The sequence below is a fragment of the Corvus moneduloides genome, chromosome 20 (assembly GCF_009650955.1).
Source record: "Corvus moneduloides isolate bCorMon1 chromosome 20, bCorMon1.pri, whole genome shotgun sequence".
Taxonomy (NCBI): domain Eukaryota; kingdom Metazoa; phylum Chordata; class Aves; order Passeriformes; family Corvidae; genus Corvus; species Corvus moneduloides.
This window is the reverse complement of record NC_045495.1, coordinates 11059441-11085339: the sequence shown is the minus strand read 5'-3', so window position 1 is coordinate 11085339 and position 25899 is coordinate 11059441. Positions and strand designations below refer to the sequence as shown.

The following is a 25899-nucleotide window of genomic DNA, read 5'->3' as shown; positions in this document are numbered from 1 at the left end:
CAGAGAAGCTGTTGCTGCCCCATCTCTGGAAGTGTCCAAGGCCAGGTTGGACAGGGCTTGGAGCAACCTGGTCTAGAGTGAAAGGTGTCCCTGCCCATGGCAGAGGCTGGAACAAGATGGTCTTTATGGTGCCTTTCAACCCAGGCCATTCTCTGACTCTGATTATGATTGCAGAAGCCTATTACCCTTAATGCAATGAGCAATTTCATTAGAAAAAACATTAAAACATGGGCAAAAATAATTGATAGAAAGAGAGCTAGATAACCTTTATTTACCTTTCAATAGTAATACAAAATCATTCTTTCTTTAATTTTAGTATATGGCTCTCAACCCCTCAACCAAGAGGAAGAGCTCTCGGTCACCTGACAGAAAGCTTCCTAAGAAATCCAAAGCGGATGGACCTTCCCTGGGACAGCCACTGAGTCCAACCCTGTGGTGCCATGTGCATTTGGAAAAATCTATAATTGGCTCTCCACTGAAGGTGAAAAACTCTAAGAACTCAAAATGTCCCAAAGAGGAGCTGGAAGAGGTGATGAAAATTGTGTCACCTGCTAAACTTGGTTCTAACTTTCACATTCCGAAGAGGAACCGATTAGGAAAGGGCAACAACAAATCCTTGGACAAAAAGCAAAGAGGCAAAAGGGTTCTGAATGGGCAGAAGTCATCGGGGAAAGCAAAGTCTCCCAGGAAAGGCTTGAAGACCCCGAAGATGAAAATGAAACAAATGACGCTGCTGGACATGGCTAAAGGTACCACTAAGGTGTCCAGGGCTCCCAGGAATTCTGGAGGCACCCCTGGATCTTCCAGGAAACCCCAGAAACACCTGCCTCCTGCAGCGCTCCATCTCATTGCCTATTACAAAGAAAACAAAGACCGGGAAGACAAAAAAAGTGCTCTTTCCTGCATCATCTCCAAAACAGCTCGGCTGCTCTCCAGTGAGGACCGTGCCCGTCTCCCCGAGGATTTGCGGGGGTTGGTACAGAAACGCTATGAGCTCCTGGAGCACAGGAAGAGATGGGCCACCATGACTGAGGAACAGCGGAAGGAGTACATGAAGAAGAAAAGGGAAAAGCTGAAGGAGAAACTGAAGGAAAGAGCCAAGGAGCGGAAGGAGAAGGAGATGAAGGAAAAGCTGGAAAAACAGAGGAGATTTGAGGACCAAGATCTGAAAGGGAAGACATTGCCTACTTTTAAACTGGTTGATACTCCAGAGGGACTTCCTAACACACTTTTTGGGGATGTGGCCATGGTGGTGGAGTTCCTGAGCTGTTACTCAGGGTTATTGATGCCAGATGCTCAGTATCCCATCACAGCAGTGTCCCTAATGGAAGCCCTTTGTGCAGAAAAGGGAGGCTTCCTGTACTTGAACAGAGTACTGGTCATTCTCTTGCAGACCCTGCTGCAGGATGAAATTGCTGAGGATTATGCTGAGCTGGGAATGAAACTTTCTGAAATCCCACTTACTCTGCATTCCGCTTCTGAGTTGGTTCGCCTGTGCCTGCGCAAGTCAGATGTGCAAGAGGAAAGTGAGGTCTCTGATAATGTAGATGAAAGTAAGGATTCAGCAGCTTTTGAGGATAATGAGGTACAGGATGAGTTTTTGGAGAAACTGGAGACATCAGAGTTCTTTGAGCTGACTCCTGAAGAGAAATTGCAGATCCTTGGAGCACTGTGTCACCGGATCCTAATGACGTACTCGGTGCAGGACCATGTAGAGGCCAAGCAGCAGGCCTCAGCTGAGCTGTGGAAAGAGCGCCTGGCTGTCCTGAAGGAGGAGAACGACAAGAAGAGGGCAGAGAAACAGAAGCGAAAAGAAATGGTGGCCAAGATCAAGGAAAACGGGAAAGAAGAGCATATGATGGGAAGAAATGAAAAGAAAAAGCATGAGATGATGAAAATAGAGCACCGGGTGGAAATCGAAGCTGATGATATGATCAGTGCTGTGAAGAGCAGGCGCCTTCTTGCCATCCAAGCCAAGAAAGAGAGGGAGCAACAAGAAATACAAATGAGAGGTAAGAAAAATTACCTGGTGAGTAGAGTGTTTGTGTGTTGTGGAATAACTTCATGGCAAAAATGACAGCCTGTTTTCAGAAGCATTTTCTGGTTTTAAGGGATTTGCTCACTGGAGATTTATAATTCAGCTGCTGCGGTTCCTACGGCAGCTTAAAATTAGTACATTTAAGAAAAAAGAATACCTACTTCTAGTTTTCTATCTCTGGGTGTCTTTTGTTCAGTACCTTTCTAACTATGGCAGGCCCACAGAGGTTGGACAACACTATCTGTTTTGGTACAGAAAACAACCAAGAATTTCTTATGTCCAAACATCATCTAGTTCTTGGGTACAGAGGAGATATTCCTGCCTAAAAGCAGTTCCTATTGCTGCTGCTGGCTCTGCTGCTGTGCCCATGGTCAGGTTGTTGCCAGCAGCCCTTCTCCCAGACCAGGATGTGGGCAGTAAATCTCAGTTTACTGTTTCTTGCTTTAAAGAATTAGTTATGGAGCTGTATAAACTGTCCACTCAAACCTCTCTAAATCATGAATTGCAACACCAGACTTTAAGTAGTGCTGTTTGAGGAGTATGGATGTAAAGAGAGAACGCTTCAGAATTACAGTTAAGGGGGTTTATTGGTTGTAAATGTGGGTACTGGGCAGACAGAAGTAGACAGTGTAGCTCATCTAGGTTGTTATTTCCCTTCTGAAACAAGTGAGGGATAAGCATCCCTCGTGAAGCCTGGCTTTTGCACCTTAGCTGGAATGTGGGAGTATCTGTTCTGGGAGACCAAGAATCACAGAATGGTTTGGGTTGGAAGGGACCTTAAAGTTGATCGCGTTCCAACCCCCCCTTCATGGACAAGGACACCTTCCACTAGACCAGGTTGCTCCAAGCCCCGTCCAGCCTGGCCTGGCACAGGTTGCCCAGAGAACCTGTGGCTGCCCCATCCCTGGAAGTGTCCAAGGCCAGGTTGGACAAGACTTGGAGCAACCTGGTCTAGTGGAAGGCATCCCTGACCATGGCAGTAGGGTTGGAACAAGTTGATCTTTAAGGTCTCTTCCACCCCAAACCATTCCGTGATTCTGTGATATGATGGTTTTTATCTAGGATTTCTTCAGCCCTGTTCCTCCTTGCACCTTGAGTTCTTCATTCTTTTTATTTATATATATATATATTTTTTTTTTTTTTTTTTTTTTTTAAAGAATGGTGGGCAGAAGGTAAACTGAAGAGTGTAAGGTTGTAAAGAATGTTAACTAAAATCCCTGATAAAACTATTTTTTTTTTACTCCTGTGGTCTAGTAAAAGACAATATTGATATCTGGATGCAGTAAAGGAAAGCTAATGCTACTCTGTGCTGATTCCAACAGTGAGGATGGAGAAAGAAGCAGAGGAAGAAAGAATTCGGAGGCATAAAGCTGCTGCTGAGAAAACTTTCCAGGATGGAATTGCCAAAGCCAAGCTGGTGATGCGCAGGACCCCAATTGGCACTGATAGGAATCATAACAGGTGGGAAAGGAAATGACCGTGGGCTTTCATCTCTGCCCTGAGAGAGGCACTGTGTCAAATATGATCCCCCAGGAAGGGATTGATAGGGAGGGTGCATGGAATTGCAGAGGAGAGAGAAGGGAAAGGTGTTTGTGTATATGGAGTGTAGTGGCTGGTTACATGCCCGGCTTTTTGAGGCCTTCCCATGGAGGTCAGGACCAGTGGAGGTTCAGGTGCTGGCATTGGGTGCTCAGGAACCTCGTTAGCATTTTTTCTTTTTTTTTTCATGTTTGTTGCACAGGAGTGCTCTTGGAATGGATTCTAAGCAAAGCTTTTCCTCTTTCTCAGCTGTGCTAATATAAAGATATGCATGCATTCAGCTTTTAGTGAGTTGAGCACACACAAGCTTCTCCCCTTGATGCAAAAAAAAATGTGTGTGTATGTGTGTGTAACTAGCCAGAAAAGGAGACAGATACCTATTAACACACATTTCTTACAGGTACTGGCTGTTTTCAGATGAGGTTCCTGGCTTGTTTATTGAGAAAGGCTGGGTACATGACAGTATAGACTACAGATTTACCCTTCCCCACCAGAAAAAGGAAGATTCAAAGAAGGACTGCAGCCCTGGAGGTATGGTCTCTTGAGGGTATTTCCTCTGCTCTGATTGTTCAAATGGAGTCATGAGTGTGAAAGAACTGTCTAGTCCAAGTGTCCTCATGGGGATACTCTGATTTAAGCCTTCTTTTAACTCTAGAAGCCTGCACACAGGAGGTGCTGGTGATACTTCCCTTCTGCTGCTGCAGGTCTGGAGACTTGCCTGCAGTGTTCCACCTAAGGACTGTGGGATGTAGTCTCTCCTAGAAGTAGCGAGGTTGTTGTCAGTTGATACCATCCCTCTGGTTCACCCTGACCCTGCTGAGTTGCAGCATGCCAGACCCTTGCACAATTAGCCTGTTGTGCTGCAGAGTGCGGATGTCCATCACAGTGCTGATACTCCACTGGTGCCAAGACTCCCAGATCAGCCTGTGGAATAGTAACAAGCAGGGCAGTCTGTTAGATATGCACAGCTTTGCTGATTGAGGTTGTTTTGGCAAACATCCCTCTTGCACTTCCTCTCAGCCTGCTCTTCACCTTTGCTGAATGTACAGGTGAGGTGCAAGGGACTTGCTGAACTTGTAGTGCTTCCTCTGTGATTTTGCCTGGCTGACGTGGAGCCTGGGTCCTGGAGCCTTGCAAGCTTGGACATGCACAAAAATCCATCTGTACGGAGGGAAACTTAACAGTTCTGTGTGGAAGTAATTCTTGGGACAGAAGACCCTGCAATAATCTGACTCAGCTGAGTTTCAGTTGCGATCATTTCTTTCTTTTGGAACGTCATATTCTGGCACTGAGTCCATCTGCAGCAGTCCTGCATGGGAGAGCTTACGGAGTTAGATCCAAGCCCTCACCTGGTAGGATCGTCTTAGACAAGGGACAGACTTGTAGAGGAATGGAACAGGGCAAATCTACAGTGAGATCCTTCATCCAGGTGTAACTTTACAGCCACCTGTGTCTTGGTGACTGATTGAGCTGGAGGTGCATCATTCCAAGCTCCTCCATGGGTATATTTTCTTACGTGAACTCTTTCAAATACTGACCAGCTGTTTTCATCTCTCAGCTGCTACCCCAGCCAATGGGCAGAATTTCAGCATGTTCGTTTGGAAACGTAACAATCAAAGGCGTAAATGAGCAGAGGCTTAAATTCATGTCAGAGTGTTCATCTCATGTCTGTGATGCTCAGAAATAAAAACTCAGGCTGCTTACACCTCCTTTGGTTCTCAAAGTGCTTTGTCAGTATACAGCTAAAAAGTGAAACTAGTTTTATCTATTTGGAATGGTAGGAATGCTGCTCAGAAATCTACCTGAGCCTTGTGCATTTCTTTTGCAGAGAAGCGGAAGAGCACAGGCAGTGACGGCCGAGGGAACAAGCTGCCCCGCTCCATGCCCACCACAGACCTGCCTGCTGAGACCACCACTCCCAAGCAGGGCCAGAACTTATGGTAACACACACTTTCATGGCTGCAAAGTACTTCAAGTGTAGAGGTCAAGGAATCTAGACAGATTTCTTTTGCTAAACCCTGCTACAAACCTGTTTCTCTTTCAGTGCTGAGCAGTTGGGTTGGTTCAGCAGCTCACCAGGCCTCTGTTGCTGATATTATTACTGCCCTGCTAACAGGGCAGCCAGTCCAAGAGCCAGTGGAACCATTTTTCAACCTAATCAATCATACAAAGCCACTATAAATTTAGCTGTTAAGATCCTTCTTTAATGTATTGCTTTTTAAATATTTTATTCTTCCAGGTTGACAACCTGTTATCCCTTTAATGCTTCCCAATTCCAAGCAGTGTCTTCTAAGTGAATCAAATCTACCCTTGAGCATGTTTGATTGTAACTTGCTCCAGTAATTGGCCCTACCAGCGTCCTTAAATTCTCCTGTGTTGAATGTTGCTCTGTGTCGTAAGGAATGCTCAGCAGTGTCCCCATGCTAGAAAACCCTGGCTGAGCTTTACCTGTTAGCTGCTGTGGAGCACTGTGTATTTTTTTAGATAACCCTGAGGATAACTGTCACAAACTATATGCTCCTGCAGCTCCCATCTTAGCAGTGCCCGTCCCCCAGAGTTCCACTGCTGACACACAGAGTGGGATTGCTTGGTCTTTGATAGATAGAGTTCAACTCGTCTCCAAAGAGTAGTTGCCAGTCAGAACTACTTTACTAAATGTGTACCTGCTCCCCCACCAGGAATTGTAAAAGAGGCTGAAATTGTGGGTGTCTTGATTTATCTGAGCCATCAGCATTGAGTGCTGACTCTTGGTATTGCTCTGCTGCTTCTTTGTCACGGCAGCAGGTCATAGGAGATTACAGAGTTCCTGTGCTTTCCTTCACTGCCCCATCCTCCCATGACAAATCCCCACCCTGTTACTAGTCTGGGCCTTGGCACATCTTGCCACGTGGCCAAAATTCAGGCAATTGGGCTTTCCTAGGGAATGGGTGCTGCACAGGGAGTGTGATCCACAGGGAAGTCCTCTGCTCTTCCTAACTGCCTCCTCTAACACCTGATCTTCACTGAGCAGAGATGGCAAGGTGTGTTCCAGGAGAAGGACCAATTCCATAAGGAAAACAGTACCTTAAATTTAGAGCACATATTGCTAACACTGAGGGCAGCATAGAGCCAAATTGGATGAGTTAATTAACACAGAATTCCTTCAACTTGTGACTTCAGGCTGAACTTGAAAAAGCACAGTATTTGATCTGCTCAATCAGGTTGGCAACTCCCAACAGCATTCTGAGGAAGATCGGTGTGGTGACAGAGACAGGAGTGCTGTATGGTGTAACCAGTCACAGCCTGGGAGGAGCAGCCCTTAGAACCAGGTCCTGCATGCACTCAGTGCTGAATTACATTCTGTCAGAAGAGCTGCTTTGTATGGAGTGACCATAATGGATGGTATTCTCCTTTTATAAAAGAAAGCAACAAAAAAAATTAAGAAGCTGCTTTTAAAAAAAGCTTACAGTGGCAGCCAGAAGCCCAAAACGCTTTCAAAGAGATTTGCCTTAGAGTTTCCATACTAAATGGTCAGAGCAAGTGCTGCCTCTTACCTTTGGGAAAAAAAAAAAAAGGGTTGAGGAACTTGGAAACAAAACTGTAGCAGCAATAACAAAACATTCTGAGTGTGGTTCACATCAGGATAAGGAAGCTGTTAAAAGTAAGAAAGCCTACTTAAAACCTGTGGTGAATCTAAGTGAAAGATATAAAAAGAATGATAAAGTGAAGTACAGACTAAGGGCAAAACAATTTTCTTTTCCCCTTGGGGAACAATCCTTCTTCACAGAATCTATTGTTACAGTGTCTGTCTTAGGAGAAGAGGGAAGCTCTTTGCATGAGAGAATAATTGGCTGAGAAATACTAAATAAATTACAGAAATACTCCAGATTTGTATATTCAGCAGGGAGATGGAGAGCAATGCTAGAGGGAACTGGGGAAATCTCGTAAAGAGGTTTTCTTTGATAGAGAAAGGAGGGATCAGGAAATAAAACTGGCAAATGGCTGTTATGAAGTAGAGAGGAAAGTGCTGCAGCTGAGATGTACAACTGGCTGCTACCAACTGCTGTGGATCTGTGAGTTGCACCTGTTTGAAGCACTAGTGGACAAATTGCTGACAGAGGAGTTCACTGAGGAGTAGGAAGCGCAAAGGTAATTGTCCTGGCACGCGGCAGAGTCCTCAAACCAGCAGATGCTGCAGTCTGAAGGGGTAGGTTGATGAACTGTCACTGCATACCTGCTCTGCCTTTTGGCCACTTGGACATCAGACACTGAGCCGGGGGCGAGGGGCGGGTTGGGTTTTGGCCTGGCTGTTATGCCACAGTGTCCTCAATGTCCGTCCTTTCTCGTCCCTGCTAGGAAGGACTTTTAAGTGCTGACAGTCACAGCACTTGCTGGTTTTTCATGAGGGTCTCATGCCTGTATGCACTGTTCTGCCAGGCAGGGGCAGCAGTGCAGGTGGATCTGAGCCAGGCATGGGCCTGGAGCAGGGGCACAGAGGAAGCTTCTCAAAGGACACATAACCCCTTCTATTTGAGTGCTGTGCTGGCGGCCTCTCACTGACTGACAGAGCACCCAAAGCCATGCCTGCAGCTAAGCAATAAGGTCTCTCAGCTGAAAGGCTTTTCCTTAAGGGTCTGGAACTGCTTAGAGTTTGTTTGCTAAGTACCTGTCTGACAGCTGCCACCATCTACATGTAAGCTTCCACAGAAAGCCAAGTGACAGGCTGGGAGCTGTTATTTCAGAGGATAGCCAGGAACTAGAACTTCCCTCTGAGGAAATCCATATTGCTATTCCTGTGTTTTCCTTTGGGGCCATTGCCATTGATCTCAAGGACTGCTCTGAGCATAAATGGTTATGGAAGAGTCTCCTCTTTGGCTGCTTTTTGCACATTGTCCTTGGACACCCTGGGGAGCCCCGAGACCACACTGAAGTCCTTGGGTATCTATATGTCCTGTTGTTTAGATACAAGGACTTGTCCAGCTGTAACTCATAATTTTGGCACATGCATAGGAAGTTTCATTTCTTTGTGTTCTGCTTTAAGTCCTGCTGTCTGTTGGTATGTGGGATTGAGTAGCCTCACAGTGCACATAGAGCATCTTTAGCTTTACCCTTTTATGCTTTAGAGTGATGAGACGTTGCAATTAAACACCAAATTAACTCTGAATAGTTGTATTTCACAGTCCTGCCCATTTTTCTCTTGAGGATGGGAGCTGGTAGGGCACTGATAAAGGGAGAAACAGATTTATTCTTCTATCAAGATTTACACAAACAATATCTCAAGGAGGTGGTTCTGCTTTCAGTACTTTGTCCCCAAAAAGAAGACGGTCCAGTGTTCTGTCCTAAAAGTGCAGAATCATAAACACTTGGTTACTTCTGTCTTCTCCAGACAGATGGATCACTCCTCTCTTCACCTTGCGCTCCACTTGCACAGATGTTGATCCTTATTAAAAATCTCCTTGTTCTGGGCACATGGGCTCTGAAGAAGTCACTGTCCATACCGTAGTGCTTGTGCGCTGTGTACTGCTTGGTCTTTCCTGCAAGAACCATGGGGGAATCACAGCCTTGGCAGGATATTAGCATGCAGGAGACTTCTTGCTCATCCTGGTCAGAAAGGAGTTGAATTTTGGACACAGTGGCATCTCTGCAGAGTAACTGCCATTGTTCTTCATCTATTAGGAATTCAGCATGGTATGGCGGGTCCCCTCAGCAGACAATTTGAGTTAACCATGAGTGGGTGCTGACAGACTCCATTCTCAAGCCTATACTCTACAGATGGAGTTCCCTTGTTTCCACCAACCCTTCAGAGCAGGTACTGGTCCTGGGCTCCTCTAGATGTTGTCCTCTTAATTTCGTCGTTCCTTAGTCCAGGTTTTAGACCTTTCTCTGTCCCTTTCAGCCTGTAGCCTGAGAACAGGTAGGAGTATTCAGCCTGAGTGAATACTGGGAGCTCCTTTTGACTTGATGCTTGTGCCATTTGTCCCTTCTATTCTGGTTGCTGACCAGCCTGTTGGCTTGTGCTGCCGGAAATGTCAAGAGAGAATCTAGGCTGTTCTTCAGGAATGCAGGACACCCTTACACCAGTCAGGATTTCCCCCTTGTAGATCACTTTGAAGAGCCCTACCTGGTCTTGACTTTCCCAAAGGGATCTTTCCCATCTCCCTCTGGAGTGTGTGATTAAGCTGTGTCAGGCCACATGAAGGGCACCAGCTGTCTTACTGTAAGACTCTGTAAGACTCACTTTTGCCTTCCCCATTTAAAATGCCAGCCCTGTCTTACCATGTCCATGCTCCCAGCCTGGAGGTGGTTGAGCTCCAGTTGGAGGTGCAGGTAGTTCCTACAGGTAGGGAGTGCCTGGAGCTAGTTTGGGAAGCAGGAGCTGTGGCTGCAATAGAGCAGCAAGGGGTCACTAATCAAACTAACATGATATCTCTGATGTGTTTGTATTTTGCAGATCAGGCTTTGAGTTCAGGCTTAAGTAGATCAGTTCCCTCTCCCAGAAATCCCAGTCCTTACTCTCAGGGTGAATTGGGAAGACTTAAGTACCTGTTGCAGATGTTCTTCCTTCCCTGTCCTGTGTCCTTTTCAGCAGGAACGAAGTTGTGCCAGGGCTGAACTCTGGCCTTCTTCAAAGGGTGGGAGCTGCTTTCTGCAGCTGCCCAGCATCCTGTGTTGTCTTCCCACCAAAATACTGGAGTATGCAGTAGCTACATGATGACTGTTTTCAGTGCCCTTTCCTTTTTACAATGTGATGAAACAGTGCAGTGAGTTCCCCCCCTTTGATTTGTCTCCATGGGAGAAAACAGGGAAGGCTCAGGCAAGGTCATCTTGGACATTTTTCTAGCTGGATTCCATGGTGTATCACCAACAGTGTCTGATGTTTCATCGCAACCTGGGCAGCCCATCTCAAGGTGTCTGGGAAATACTCCTGTGCTGGGTATCTGTAGGGCAGGTGGTTTGGAGTGTGATTTGTGCCATTCCCAGGTGGTGACAGATTCTAGTGGGTGAAGGATATCTGAAGCTGCTGTGTCCTGTTCCACAGGGAGGGGTGCAGAGAGTAGTGGTGCCCAAAGGTTTTGATCTCAGTGCAGAGTGAGGATGCTCTGCAGGGTCAGATGTACTGAAGAAGGCGACTGGCTAAAAACCATTTTCCTTCTGTTGTTGAGCAATCAATCCTATGTTTTATTAGAGTAATGAGTTTCCTAGCTGAATGCAAATTGTGAGGCCATTGCCCTAGTAGTAGAACCATACTAGAATTATGAAATATTTTCAGATATGGTATTTAGTAAGTATTTCTGCCAGAAAAATAAGCATTGTGGAGACGGGTATTCAAGAGGAGCCACAACAGTATCTTTCTCTAGTTGTTGCTTGGCTCATCTGAGCTTGTGCCCAAGAAGAAAGATTAGATCTGGAATCTTCTGGTAAGGATCACAGAGTGGTCTTTTGCAGTTGTTTCCATATAAGGTTGATTCTCCTATCTCCTGTCTTCCCTCTTCGAATGAGCAATCCTTTTATAGAAGATAGGGAATTAGTCATATTTTCTGTAAACGACCTCTGAAGCTCAGGTTGAATCCCCACCCCATCAGGTGAGGAGGCTCCATGGCTTCCTGAAAGAAAAGAAGGAAGGCACGGAATTTCAGGCTGTCTTAAAACTCATTTAAATGTACAACCCAGCATGCAAACGTGATTGTGCTCCGGAACTGCAGAGAGAATACCTGATTTAGAGAACTCTGCAAAAGTATTCCCTTTTTAGATTGGACTAACTGTTGATGGCCATAGCTGTCCTCAAGGGCTCCTGAGCAGGAAGGTTTCAAGTTAATGAATATGGTTTTCAGATTCTGCACTTGAGCTTTCAAGTTTGGGCAAACTTAGAGAGCAGGGCGTGTGCACTTGAAGAGACAGAGCCTGCACAGGCACACAGCTCCAGCAGCAGCAGTTGTGGGATCAGCCAGGACATCCCCTTTTTAATCTGGGGACTTCCAGTTAATGAAAGAAAGTATGATTAAATTGCCATGCTCTCAGTGTGTAGTGTGTTAGTCTTTTCTAGTACATCTAACACGACATTCAGATGACTTAAATGAACTGCAGAGTAGTGAATGGAATCACTGGGGTAGACAACTAAATTCAAATGCCAACATTTTAATAAATTTAATGGGGAAATTACATCTGTAAACCAGTTCTGTGTTTATTTTGATTCTGTTTTTCTTACCCTGGAATTGGCTACATTTGGGAACCTTGAAACGAGGCCAACCTGAGTCAGAATTCTTCTACTAGCATTCCTGGAAGTGTTTCACCTTGCTCCATGGGGTCAGGATATAGGTTACCTCTTATCCCTGCCTACTGATCCTTGGGAACTACTTAGAAGAAGAAATTGTATTCTCACAGAGATACCTTAGGTGATCTTGGTACATTTTTCTATCTTTCAGGTTTCTCTGTGACAGTCAGAAGGATTTGGATGAGCTGCTGGATTGCCTGCACCCCCAAGGAGTAAGGGAGAGCCAGCTCAAGGAGCGCTTGGAGAAAAAGTGAGCCTGCTCTTTGTTTTTCTGTGTGTGCCTTCTCCGAGTCAGAGCATGTCCTCAGCACAGAAATCCCTGCCATTCCTGGGGCAGCATCCCAGGCTGGGCTTTGATTGTTTCTGTGCTGAAGAGGGGAAGACGTTGAGGTTGAGTAATTGCTGGTTTTTCTTGGGCAGTTTCTTGATAAATAACACTCTGAACGGTGAGGAGGTTCTGTCAGTCTTCAAATTGCTCCTTGAAACTAGGAACAAAGGCAGTGCCAGTTGCTCTGAGCCAGAACTGCCACGTGCCTTCATGTGTCTTTCAAAGAACGTTCTGCACTGGTGGAGCTCATAGCTCCTGGTGGAGACCATTGTCCCAGAGCCTGCCCAGCTTCCAGGGCAGTGCTCTGCCTGTACTCAAAGGTTGGTTTGATTTTCCAGGTATCAGGACATCACACATTCCATCCATTTGGCTCGGAAACAGAACTTGGGCCTCAAATCGTGTGATGGCAGCCAGGAGCTGCTGAACTATCTCCGGAGTGATCTGATTGAGGTTGCAACGCGGCTGCAGAAGGGAGGCCTGGGATATGTTGATGTGACACCAGAATATGAAGCAAAAGTGAGTGAACAGGCAAAGTACTGAACAGGACAAGTGTGAGATGATAATTTCTGTGGAAGGTCTTCAGTCTTTTTTTCTCCTCAGACAGGAGGAGCAGGAGATCAGTTTTCTCATTTGTCCTTTAAACAATTATTTCAAGATTACACAGCGGATGGCTTGAGGTGTAGGTGGGTCATAGTGTTGGAGCTGAGTGTCCTGTTCAATTGTCCTGTTTCCATATTCTCATGACAGGCTTCTCTATGGAGCAGAACTCCATAGCTGATTTTTGTCTTCTATATCAAAGCCAAGCATGTCTTGTTGAGACAGCAGCAATAGGCTGATTCCATAACCAAGTGTGGCAGGTAAACCACACTGCATTAGATACCACAAGTGTCCATTTGCAGGCCCACTTCAAGCAGCAGAGAGAGTAATATCCAGCTGTTACAGGGTCGTATCCTCTTCCCAACAGGTGTACTCGCTGGAGAGCCTAAAGGATTTTGGAGAGTGTGTGATTGCGCTCCAGGCTGGTGTTGTTAAGAAGTTTCTGCAAGGTTTCATGGCCCCCAAGCAGAAGAGAAGGAAACACCAAGGAGAGGATTACATTGCCAAGGCTGAGGAGATAGATGAAGACAAGAAAATGGCAGAAGAAGCCAAGGTATTGTTCACCTCAGGGCTCTGTTTCGGTCTTGCAGTAGAACTCTTTCAGCAGTAGCAGTACATTTCATGGGGTACTAAATCTTGAGCAGCTTCCTCCCATTTCAGATTTATAGTTGAGTGGGTTTGATGTTTATGAGGCCAGCTGTTTCCTGTTTATTTTGAGGAGTAAATGTATGGGGAAAATAAAAATCATAGTGAGGTGTTACTTAATTTTCTCTCTGGGAATAGGAAATGGGTCAAGTTCCCTCCATACAGTTCCTCTTAAATAAAAGTACATTATGGAGTGTTTTCACAGAACTTAACAAGAGTCATATCTGTCAGAGAGGACTGATGGTGCTTTGGTCCACAAAGAGAAGGAGAGACATGTTGAGGTTCTGGTGACTGCAAGGGAGTGAGATTCAGGTAAATACCACATTAGGCAGAGGAAGATGCAAGTTGTTGTATGTGTGGGGGCACTTGGAGAGATGTCTGGGCAAACAAGCTGCATGTGCCTCCAGAAGAAAAGTGGTATTGTGGGTCTAAATACATATCCCTCCTAATCAAAGGGATGGAGAAGGGCTGCAGAGGATTGGGAAGGGTACTGCAGGCAGTTCTGCTGCACCAGTGTTTCACCCTAACAGAGGTACTTGTGTTCAGGGGTAGTTTCTGTGCACTAAGTTGAACAGGACATGAATGCCCCATGAGAAGACTTTTCCCACTGCCCTCCGCTCTGCCCTGACTGATCACTGACTTCAGCAGAAGCAACAATACCAGAATTGGATCAGCAGAAGTACTTGAAAGCCCCGGCTTAAAAAAAAAGAAATACTAGGTGTTTACCTGAAAGAGTAGGTGGACAAGAAGGGTGGAGAGAGACTAATTTACAAGACCACATAATGACAGGACAAGGGGGAATGACTTCACACTGATAGAGAGTGGGGTTAGAGTGGATATTGGGAAGAAATTCTTCCCTGTAAGAGCGGTGAGACCCTGGTACAGGTTGCCCAGAGAAGCTGTGGCTGCCCCTGGATCCTTGGAAGTGTTCCAGGCCAGGTTGGACGGGGCTTGGAGCAACCTAATCTAGTGGTAAGTATCCTTGCCTATGGCAGGGGGTTGGAACAAGATGATCTTTAAAGTCCCTTCCAACACAAACTATTCTGGGATTCTATGACTGATGCTGGGGGTAGTTTTTTTGGTGTGGGTCTGTGGGGTTTTTTTTAAAGCTTCTCTCAGTACATGCTGAACCCTCGTTTGAAAATCAGGTCTTTGCTAGGCTATGCCGTTGCTGTGTTAGCAGGATAATTTGGGTAGGCAGTAGAAATTTTCGCATTCCTCAGTTCTCCTGAAGTATTTAAACTTTGCTAAATTTGAATCTTCCATCCTAAGTGCAAGGGCAATGGGAGGAGGCTGTATCCTGAAAGCTCTCAGCAGAATGGAGTGCTGTAAAAACTCGCTGAGGTCTGAGGCAGAAAGGGCCTGGATCAGCACACTTCCTGTTTCTACAGCAGCGCTGTGTTGTGCCGTACTCCTGTCTGCCTTGCACCTGTAACCATGAGGGCTGTACCTGTAGGGCGCACTCAGGGTAGCATCAGATTTACTACAACACAGTCCCAGTGTGTGATTGTGCAGGTCTCCCCCCTCTGAACACTGGCTTTAGTGTCATGCCAATGCCTCTGGAGCATTTATTTATGTAGTGTGGTGCTTACTTTATCTCATTCAGACTTTTCTAGACCTTTGTGGTAGTACAAGCAATGTTCAACTTTTCTGGGGTTGTTCGTTGGTTTGTTTGGTTTGGCAATTCTTTTTTCCCCTCAGTTTATCTGGAATAAGCTTTCTTTTTGCCAAAGCAGAAAACCTTTACAGATAACCTTGAAAGAGCAGCCTAGTTTTTAGATACAGTTATCTGATGAAAATCCCAGACTGCCAGGCAGACTGTTCTGAAGAAGAATCTCTTGCATAGGCCAAGAATTATGAAACCTTTTGAGCACTGCACTGTGACCACATAGCAGGTAAAATACAGCATAGCCGCACTGGAAAAACACAGTCAATGTACGTCCAGACTATAGAGGAAGAATTGCAGCCCTGTGGTATGGGTATTTCTCATTTTCCCTGTGAGAAACAAGTTATGGCTTAGCAGGCACCCGTTTGCTGACATAATTGTCTGTACTAAGGGTTCCTGCTGGCTCAGCTGCGTTGCTGGAGCTCACATTGCTGAGTGGCAGAGGATTGCTGTGAGACCTGGCTTGTGGCTGCTCCTGAAAATCAGGCTGGTGCCTCTGTTGATGCAAACATTCCCGTTTCCAGTGGCAGTAGCATGCTGGACTATCCCAGAGCAGGACAGGGAATATGTGACCTCTTTGCAGCATGGCATTGCATCACAGCAGTCTGAGCAGAGTGAAGAACATGGGTGGGTTACAGGTAGATTATTGCCCCTGTGACCTGAGTTCAGCAGTGTATGCAAGGGCAGAGTCAGTCTGCACTTGCAGGCAATCCCTCAAAGAGTGGCTTCAAAACCAAGCAATTCCAGTTTCAGCTGTTCCGAGGGATTTCAGCTTAGGTTGCCAGATGAGAGCCTTTCTATCCAGAGGCTTGTCCACCTTTACCAAAGAAGGTGTTTTCTGTTACTCTGATGTTGACATGTGACGGAGGACTTCTTTTATTTTGGGGGTTGTTTTGTTTTCCCTGCTAGATTGCTCCTATCCAATCAGGAGGGGATTTAAGTAACTTCTTCCAGTCTCCTATTTTGCCTTGTTGGCAGCTGGAACTCCCTTGGTACTGGTGCTGCTCAAATGCCACAGTCTCCTGATGCTTGGGAAGCAAGGCTAGAAATCTGTTAAATTCCACAGACTTGGGGAGAAATATCTCAGCAAAACTTGCCAACAGCTTTTGCAGATTTATCTTGGCCCAGCAGTTATCCAGTATGTTAACAGCAAAACCCATGGAACAGTTCCTTGGAAAATCAATTACACAGTATGCGAAGCACCTCAACAATGTTCTGCAAAAAAATAGTACAGAGCTGTGTAACCTCCACAGTAGGCTGGGCAGCTTTCTGTTTGTCTCCGGTGGTTCTCCAGGATCCACACCAGCAACAACACCAGGGATGTTGGCATTTCAGAACAGTTTGTGTGTTTTTCCAAGCATCTAATGTATGCTGTGCTTCCTCAAATTCAGTCAGAGGAGAATGTGCAACTCTGCAAAACTCCCGGGTTTTGTTTGGCTCCCAAATTGCTGTCAGCTGCAGAGTTTAGATTTTCCCATCTGACACTTCACTGTTTGTTTTTTCATTCTCCTGGGGTAGAACATTAACTTGAATCCTATTATGTCCCTGTCATGTCTGACCTGTCGCCTCATTGTTGCAGAGCACAGAATTACCATTGGAGTGGGATATCACTGTGGATAACTTTTGTCCTGCTGCATTTCCGATTTATTAAAATGGTATTTCCAAACCTCCTGAGCTGGGTGTGTGGTTTCCCAATGGCCTTGCTCTGTGCAGACCCTGGCAGCTGCCCTGGTGCAAAGCGCAGCTTTGATGCTGTCATCCTCATTCCCAGTTTCTGGGATTTCAGGTGAACTGAGGCCATCTTGTCTCAGGGAGCAGCTGGTTTCATATTTGAGGGGTCCAAATGCCTGTGCAGTGTGATTGTAGCTGGTGGCACAGGGTCCCCTCTGCCACCTGAGCAGCTTGGGGACCACGAGGGTGTTGCTGAAGTCCAGGTGCCTCTGTGGTACCCACTGGAGGGCAGCACAGGCCACTTCAATCCTCCTTCCACTGTGGTTGCCAGCTGTTCCCTAACTTTCATCCCACATTTTACAGTGCTAGATTTCTGCCTTTTATTTTCTTAGCCTGCCGATTATTTGTGTTAGACCTTCAGAGCAAGAATTTAGTGGAGTTCGCGTAGGTTGATTCAGCCTGACCATGAAATGCAAAACGGTTGACTCTTACAAACAAACTGTCTGATCCAGGGAGACTGGATATGGATAAACCACAACCAGGACTGCTGAGGTGACACAGAAGGAAAGAAATATCAGAGTTGAGCTTTGGTTATGAAGGGCCCCAGCTAAGGGATATAAAAACATCTTTAGACTGAAGTGAGCTGTGTCTGTGCATCGTTGTAAGCTGTTAGGTCTGTCTGCAGGTTGCTTCAGCCATGGAGAAGTGGAAGACAGCAATCCGTGAGGCCCAGACCTTCTCCCGTATGCATGTACTGCTGGGGATGCTGGATGCCTGTATCAAGTGGGATATGTCAGCAGAGAATGCCAGATGCAAAGTGTGTCGCAAGAAAGGTACGCATTCCTGCCCCACGGAATTCCTGCCTGTGCAACAGTTGGATGCTGTCACCTCTCTGCTCTGCTTAGGCAACGTGTCCTTGTAGTCTGTCACTCTGACTGTGGCTGTATTTTAAGTTCTGAATGTCAGGAGTTACAGTCAGCAGCACTGATCTCTCAGAAACATTTGGCCCCGACTCCAGTAAACCATTCTTACGTAACCAGTACGCAGTATTGCAGAGCATTGCAGAGCTGCTATCCCCTGGATGTTTAGGGTACTTGGACAGAAGTCATCTACAAATCCTTCCGGGAATACTTGTGCCACTGTCCATTCCCTAGTTTCATTTTTGGAATGATCTTTGGGTCTCTGAGCCTTGTCAGTTAATCCTGTCTTTTAGAGAAGGAGCAAGCAAGGAGACATTGGGACGGTTGTTATGGGGAAAATGAGGGGGGATGTTACTGCTCTGAGGCCAGAGTGGGAGCAGAACTGTTCAATGAGCTGGGGAAGTCACCAAACCGGTGACGAGGGAATACTTTCTCTGTGTGCACTGTAGAATGAAGGGCTTTAGAGTCTTCCAGGTGGAGGGGAAGTAGAAGGTGTGCCAGCATAGACGGGGTGCTGGTATTTGTTCTGCCATAACCTCTCCTGTTGGATGGGAGCCTGGAGGAAAGAGCCTGGTGGTGCATTCTGCCTCACCACTTTTATATTTGCTGAAACTGTAGTGGGAAATGAGGGCGGGCAGAGCTCGGGGTACTGTTGGGCAACTTTTGTTTACCAAAAGGCTTTGCCATCCACCCCTTCAGAAAAATAAGGGCTTAACCAGTGCAAAATTTGCCTTCACTGCGGAATCCCGGGTATTCCAAACCAGTGCCAAAACTATCCTACCTGCCATTGAGAGGAGTTTCTAGGCAGAAGTAAAGGGGGGGGGGGGCACGCTCACCTGAGACTAACACGATAGTTTCACAGAAACTAAGAGCTGAGATTTTAGAGAAAGACATGCTGGCAAAGTCCTCTGCACTTTCTTTTTCCACTTCAGTAAAAGAAAGCTGGCTCGGGACTGTCTCCCTGTTTCCCTTCATCAGTGGGAAGCACAGAGAGAGACTAGTCCTGCTGCATACTGATTTTCAGTGTAGCCTTGTTACCCTGAGTAGAAAGAAGATACGGTGTAGGTTAACCAGACTGAACATAGAACAAGTATAGCTGCATTTTTAGCTTACAGCTCTGGGGCATATTTGTAGCAAACTTCTCTTTCCCCATGTTTGTCTGGGTGAAACCTCTTTGGTAGGTTTCTATCTTTGCCTCCAACGAAATCTTCGCAGGGTGAGGGACTTCGCATTGGTTTTGTTCGTTTTTAAGTGCTGCTCTTCATAAATACAGTGGTGGGACAGAAGGAAGGATCCCCAAGGAAGGCCATCAGAGAAAGGGTCCCTGCCCTCAGAGGGGACTCTGCATCTTTCCTTTGCTTAGTCTTGCCCTCCAGCATTGCAGCAGCTTCTGCCTCTCAGGTTAAGTGAGGCTGTGGCCTTGTTACAAGTCAGCTGCACTTTCCTAGGTGAGGATGACAAGCTGATCCTGTGTGATGAGTGTAACAAGGCCTTCCACCTGTTCTGCCTGCGGCCAGCACTCTATGAGATCCCAGATGGGGAATGGCAATGCCCAGCGTGCCAGCCTTCGACAGCCCGGCGCAGCTCACGAGGCAGGTGAGTGACCCTCCTGCCCTTAGCCTTGTCACAGCACAGTCCCCGCCCTGTTTTCACAAGACCCAAACCAGCCTGGAGCAAAGCCCCTTAAAAAGGTTTGAAATCACCCAGTTAAAGCAGCACTGGAACAAAAGAAAAGCAGTTTTTTCAGGATGTAAGTTTAGCACACTTGTGTTGTACAAGTTCATGAGTTTTAATAAATAACTCAGGTTTGGAAATGAAAACATGTGCAAAACACCCACCAAAATTAGCTTCACTAAAGATTGTTGTTTCCTTTGAGCAGCTGGTTGGGTTGTTTCTTCATGTAGTTCATGGCTCTGCAGTTCTGTGGGTCCCTGGGCTGGGTTACTGGGGTGTTCTTGTAAGCTAGAGCAGACATTACTCCGGGCTGCAGCTCAGTCCCTACTCTGCTACTACAAATCAGGCTACAAAATGCCATTCTAATGGTTTTCTGGACCTGATAACCGTAGCAAGACAGGAGCACCTTATGATGTGACAAAGGGAACATGATTTGAGGAGGTGTGGCAGATATGACTAGTTGCCTCCTGACAGCAAGGGGTTGGATTGGTTTGTTTGAGTTGCAAACTGGAACTTAAGCATTTTACAGTGAGTGTCCTGTGCTGGTGGTGACTGTGCTGCATCTCCCCGTGTGTCAGTGACGTGAGGCTGTCGCGTGGCACCTGATGCAGAAGCAGCCAACAGATCCTCCCTGGCAGAGCAGCAGCACAATAAAGGTGTGCCAGCCAGTACTGTGCAGGTGGTATATGGCCTTAAAAGTATTAGTTACTCCCTGGACACCATTTAAGAGTTCTTCAGGCTTGTACAGAAATGACAGGGCTGCAAGGCAGCTGTTCTGGCCTGAGTTCATAGTTACTTTGATGTGGCAGAGTCACCTGCAAGCTGCTCAGCTCCTGGCCCAGAGCCATCAGGTGGGGAACACCTCTCCTGTTATCTGCTTCTGCTCTTGTCTTCCTGGCTGAGGTAGGAAAAGAATGTCAGCCTGGCAGATCTTTTACCCCCTGTGCTGTGGAAGTTTTATTCCTTCTATTGCTCAAGATCCTCTTTCTCTAGGGTATTTAGACTCCCACAGCAGCTTTGCCTGTGTCCCCTTTTGCCTGTGCATGCTGGCTTTTAATGGTCTGAATGAGACCCCACCTGCAGTGCTGCCTCCAGCTCAGGGATCCCCAGCACAGAAGGGACATTGACCTGTTGGAGCAAGTCCAGAGGAGGCCACCTAGTTGGTATGAGGGATGGAGCACCTCTTCAACGAGGGAAGGCTGAGACAGTTGGGATTGTTCAGCCTGGAAAATAGGAGGCTTTGGGGTGACCTAATTGCAGCCTTCCGGTACCTGAAGGGAGCCCACAAAAAAGATGAAGAGAGACTATTTACAAGGGGGAATGGCTTCCTTGACATTCTTCCTTGACAGAAGGCAGGGTTAAATTGGATATTGGGAAGAGATTATTCCCTGTGAGGGTGGTGAGGCCCTGGCACAGGTTGCCCAAAGAAGCTGTGACTGCACTGTTCCTGGAAGTGATGGAGCTTGGAGCAACCTGGTCTAGTGAAAGGTGTCCCTTCCCATGACAGGGGGACTGAAGCAAGATGGGCTTTAAGGGCCCTTCTAACCCAAACCATTCTATGATTCTATGAATGATTGAACAGATACAGGTGAGAAGCCAGAATGTGCTGGGCAGGGAGTCTGGGTGGCTTCTGACTTCAGAACATGAGGAGCCTGATGTTCTGTTCACCAATCTGTTTCCCATAGTATAAGGAAACCAATCTGTTTCCTTTAGTATAGGGAAAATAGTCCAGCAGGAAGAAGACTCCCTGTTGAAACTCTTTAGGCCTGCCCTGCAGACCTGGGTAAATAGCAGATCATCCTCTCAGGGAGGAGTAATTACTCAGCAGTCACAGTCTTAAAATCCGCTGCCCCATGGTCATGGTGTCTAGAATACCAAAAAATACCCAGATTCAGCTGTTGGGAATTTTCAGCCCAGATGTTTAGCCAAGGAAGTGCCCTTTGAGCTGTAGCTTACAACTTGTTACTCTGGAATACAGCTAATTGCCTTGGGCTGAGCCTGGTGTTTGTTGTACAGCCCAAACAGTACCAGGGGCCTGGGGCCACCGGTGCCCAGGCTCTTGTACCACAAACATGTACACCTGCCTTTCTCTAGGAACTATGCAGAGGATTCTGCTGAAGATGAAGGTGAAGAAGGTGAGGAAGCTTCTGATGAACCAGATGCTGAGGAGGAAGAGGAGGAGGAAGAAGACTATGAAGTTGCTGGACTAAAATGTAAGGGTTTGACCATGTAGAGAAATAACAGAAAATAGTAACCCTCTGCTTTCAGCGTCTGAAATACGGATCCTATTTGGGACTTGTGCTTTTCCTCATGCAGACCAGGTATAAGACTGGGAGGTGTCACAGGCGAAGGCTGTGGCTGTGCTGTGGTTACTTGGGGAGCTGGAGTGAACCCGTGGCCATTTGTGATGGGAGTCAGCACTAGCAAAGATTGAAACTGCTTGCTGCCCAGTCACTCCCTGGGAATACTGATGACACTGTCCCAAGGGCTGAGAAGGGTCAGCAGAGATTGCAGTGGGGTGGGGAGGTCAGCAGAGCCAGGGCAGCACCAGCAGTTCCTGGGATTGGCAGTCTCTGCGCCTACAGGGTTTGTTGTACACTGGAAGCTGTTTAAATGCTTATGGAGCTCTCACCACAGCCTTGTCTCCTTGCTTTTCTTTTTCCCACCAGTTCATAACTCCTTGAGTGCAGGACTTCTATAGTGATTTGGCAAGGAAGCATTTTGAAATAGGAGGACTGGCACTTCGTCTCTTTATTCCAGTGGGAAGGCACAATGCTCCTGGTGTAGTGTGGCCTGGACCACCAGCACCCTTTGGTTGCGTACAGAGACCACTTGGGATTCATAACTGGAGCATTCCTGGGCAACTGGGAGGAATTAAAGACTATTTTCTAGACTCCTCAATGCCTGCTTCTTCACCTAAACATATTTAGTATGTGTATCCACTTTGGTTTTAGGGGAGTTTGATTCAGTCTCAATTGGGCAACTTGCTGCACTGAAAAGCTCAGTCTGAGAATGGCACACTGCCAGCATTTGCTTTCTGTCAAACTGTCCTTGACTGACATAACGTTAACTGCAGGTTGTCTTAAACAGGGCAGATGGAATCCAGGGACTGGGACCCAGAGGATTATCCCATGTTCTTTTGCGGGTTTCCATCCAGGCCTGAGCCTTTATTCCCTTGCTTTATTCTGGTTTCAGGCTCACAGATACCACGGCTATGCACACTGCTTGTTGTCCTGTGGCATATCCATGTCCACACTTGGAATGTGTTCAGCCTGTGTTGCATGGCCAAGGCAGGAGCTGAGCCAAGCTTTCCAAACAATAGCAAAAGAGGGTTACAGTCACTAAAAATAAAGTGCTAAATGCAACCCCTGGCTTTAAAGAGCATTAGCATGGAAAGGTCACTGTGGAAAACTTTTGTTTTAATAGAGAAGTCACATTGATCCTCATGGCATTTATCCTGAGGGATCTAACCTAGAATGTTGGATTGTCAGACATTTAGCACGTGCTGCATGCTTAACACACAAGCGGAGTGACAGCAGGCGGACGTCCCGAGGTCCCGCCACACGCCCAGCACGGGGGGCCCAGCACGATGATTTATGGGACAGGGCTGGATCAGAGGCTGCAGCTGAGGTATCCAGTGTGCTGGATACAGCTTGCTCAAGGGTTTGGGATCAGGTGGAAGGGGTTTGACTTAGGAAGGCAAACATATTCTCCTCATACAGAGGGTCATGGGAGAAACTTAAGACAAGGGAGTGCGTCAGCATGCTTGCATTGCCACCGGTGTGGAGCTCTGACAGGCAGACTCACACAGGCAAGTGCCTTTCTGTAGGATGTAATGTGGCAGCCCCAGTCTTGGGGAATAAAATCCCATTGTTTCCCACTTGCAGCACGTGGAGCAGCTCCCAGCTGCAGTAACTCGACACTCCCCCTGCACACAGTTCCCTTCTCAGAGGCCTTACCCTTACCAGCTGGCTTATCCCACTGTGTGGGCTACTTGGAAAAGTACCCATCCCAAAAACAGTGAGGAGCAAAGGGGCAGCAGGAAACGGGAAATTCCAGGTTTCTGCTCCTGGTGCTTTCAGAGGGTGTGTTGCAGTGCTGTTTTGACACAGCTGGCTGTCCTTGCATTGCTTCCCTGTCTCTCCCTCAAGCCTTGATGTTGTTGGGGTCTCTTGGTGCTGCAGGCAGAGGGGTTTGCTGTGACCTGCAGTGGATGATCCCAGAGCTCCCAGGTCTCCCTCGGAGCTTGAGGATCTGCTGTGTGTGAGTACTCTTTAGCAGCAGGCTTTTGCTAGCCATGGCCTCTTCGGGCAGGAGGTGATGACCCACAGATCCCCTCTGGAGAAGGTGTGAGAGCACAGCTGGCATGAGGCCGGGTGGTCCCTGGGCTCACCAGCCTGAGTGAGGCTCAGCCTGGTGTGGGAGGCAAAGGGCTGGTGGTGTCTGCTTCCAGATGCACCCAGTCCTCTAAGCCCATGGCTTATCTGTTTCAGTGAGGCCCAGGAAGGCAGCCCGGGCCAAGCAGGGCTCCATGTACCCCTCGAGGCAGGGAAGGCACCAGAGGAAGAAGCAGGCACTACACCCTGTGCGGGGACCGCGGCAGCGCACAGCACCTGTCAACGGCGCAGACATCGATGAGCTGGTAAGAGCCAAATTGCTCCTTGGAGACTGCTCACATCATGAGTTATAAACCAAACAGGTGGCACGCTTCCTCCCTCCCCTTTGCAGAGAAATACCCTGAGTCCTGGTGGAAGCCCAGGCTGGGCTGGGTTAACAAAGAAGACATATCCTTAAGGGCCCGCTGCAGATGGAGTACAGATATGCCAGGCATCCCTCCCCAGCCACTTTCACACATTGTCCCCTTGAGCAGCAGGCAGCCTGCAGCTTGTTAAAGGGTTTTAAATAGTATCCATATGTCTGCGGAGAGGTGGGGGAACTGAGGGGGGTCCTGGATGGCCAGGGAATGCCAGCAATGCTGGACCCTTGCTCCCCAGCCTTGGCTGTTTTCTGACAGTTGTTGTCCGTATGGTCACTCCCCAACTTTCAGGACATAATTTGGCTGGTTTAGGTTTCACTTGACATTTAAAGAATAAAACCATAGGCTCCTGCACAGAGCAGTCTGTGCATGCTGGGCGGGGGGAACTGCAGCGACTGTCTCTGGGGAGCAGCATGCCATGGGGGATACGTGAGGATACTCCAGCCCCACAGCCACATCACAACACCCTGCAGATCTGCCGTCTGTCCCGTGACAAGCACTAGCGGTGCTGGTGTGTCCTGTCACTCCCCTTTTTCATGGTCTGTGGGCTCACTGCTGTTCATGCTAGGTCTGGGGGACTGGCTTGTGGTCTGTGTTAACACACTGTAGGGCAAGCAAGCCAGCACAGAGGGATATTCCAGTGGGGCAAATCTTACTGGAACAGCTGGGTCAGGGTCTCTGACAGCACACTGGCTCAGAGAAGAGGACTCTGCCAGGATTTATCATTTGTCCTGGGAAGAGACCAGAGCTGGGTCAGAATAGTGAGTGCCCTGTGCTGGGGAGCCTTCCTGTCATTCAAGGTTTCCTCGGCAGTGATGGCCCACGAGCTGTGCTCTGCGAGCTGAGGGGATGTCCCCATGCTGGGCGTGACCTGTGCTGGGTCCCTGGGCTGACCTTGTGCTGAGCCTGCACAGGGACAGCAGCACTTGGGGCACCAGCTGCTCCCTGGGATTCGAAATGGCACAGCCAACTCTGCCAGGGCAGAACAGCAGCACAAGTGCTTCTCCCTATGCCTCGGGTGCTGCCTGCCACAAGCGCAAGAGAAGGCAGGGAGAGGGAATTCACATTCTCCATTTGCTGGTATTTATTTTTTGGCTGCTTGTTGTGGCCATATTGTCTTTGAACTTACTTTGAAAAAGCTGCCTGCCACCAGAGGAGAGCTGGGCAGTTCGTGAGCCATTCCCACCAAGCTCCTGAATGGGGCTCCTGTCCTGAACCCAAGCGGCTGCTGCATGTCATAATCACAGAATGGCCTGGCTTGGAAGAAGCCCCTAAATGCATCTCATTCCAACCCCTCTGCCATGGGCAGGGACACTTTCCACTAGACCAGGTTGTTCCAAGCCCTGTCCAGCCTGGCATTGAACACTTCCAGGGATGGGGCAGCCACAGGTTCTCTGGGGAGCCAGTGACAGCCCCTCACCATGCTCACAGGGAAGAAATGTCCTGGCTGTGCTAAGAACCAGCTCCTCTGGCCTCAGGGCTGTTTGCTGAACCCCAAAGCCTGTAGCGGTTCCCTCTTTTTACCAACACCCTTTGTGTGGGCAGGTCCTTCAGACAAAGAGGACAGCGCGTCGCCAGAACCTCGAGCTGCAGAAGTGTGAGGAAATCCTCGGCAAGCTGATCAAGTACCGCTTCAGCTGGCCCTTCAGGTGAGGGCAAGTGGCGTCCTCCTCCTCCTCTGTGGGCAGGACTGGCTGCAGGCAGTGTGGGGCTGTGGGCTGGCTGTGACACAGTCCTGCCAGATCCACCTGGGAGACTTAGGCTTCCAAAAGCAAGTCATGTGTGGGAAGAAGCTGCTCCAGAAGAAGCCACCA

The 25899-nt window shown here is 47.7% G+C and overlaps 1 protein-coding gene across 1 annotated transcript in view; it reads left to right on the top strand.

Annotated features, from left to right (window-relative positions):
* BAZ1B (bromodomain adjacent to zinc finger domain 1B) overlaps positions 1-25899 on the top strand; it is a 44161-nt gene that overhangs the window by 15815 nt on the left and 2447 nt on the right. The window contains exons 7-18 of the mRNA XM_032129733.1: positions 317-2012; positions 3361-3499; positions 3978-4108; positions 5406-5517; positions 11980-12078; positions 12495-12672; positions 13121-13306; positions 17421-17568; positions 19104-19251; positions 21424-21542; positions 23823-23971; positions 25631-25734. Of these exons, the coding sequence (XP_031985624.1) occupies positions 317-2012; positions 3361-3499; positions 3978-4108; positions 5406-5517; positions 11980-12078; positions 12495-12672; positions 13121-13306; positions 17421-17568; positions 19104-19251; positions 21424-21542; positions 23823-23971; positions 25631-25734 (3209 nt within the window). The remainder of the gene's footprint in view (positions 1-316; positions 2013-3360; positions 3500-3977; positions 4109-5405; positions 5518-11979; positions 12079-12494; positions 12673-13120; positions 13307-17420; positions 17569-19103; positions 19252-21423; positions 21543-23822; positions 23972-25630; positions 25735-25899) is intronic.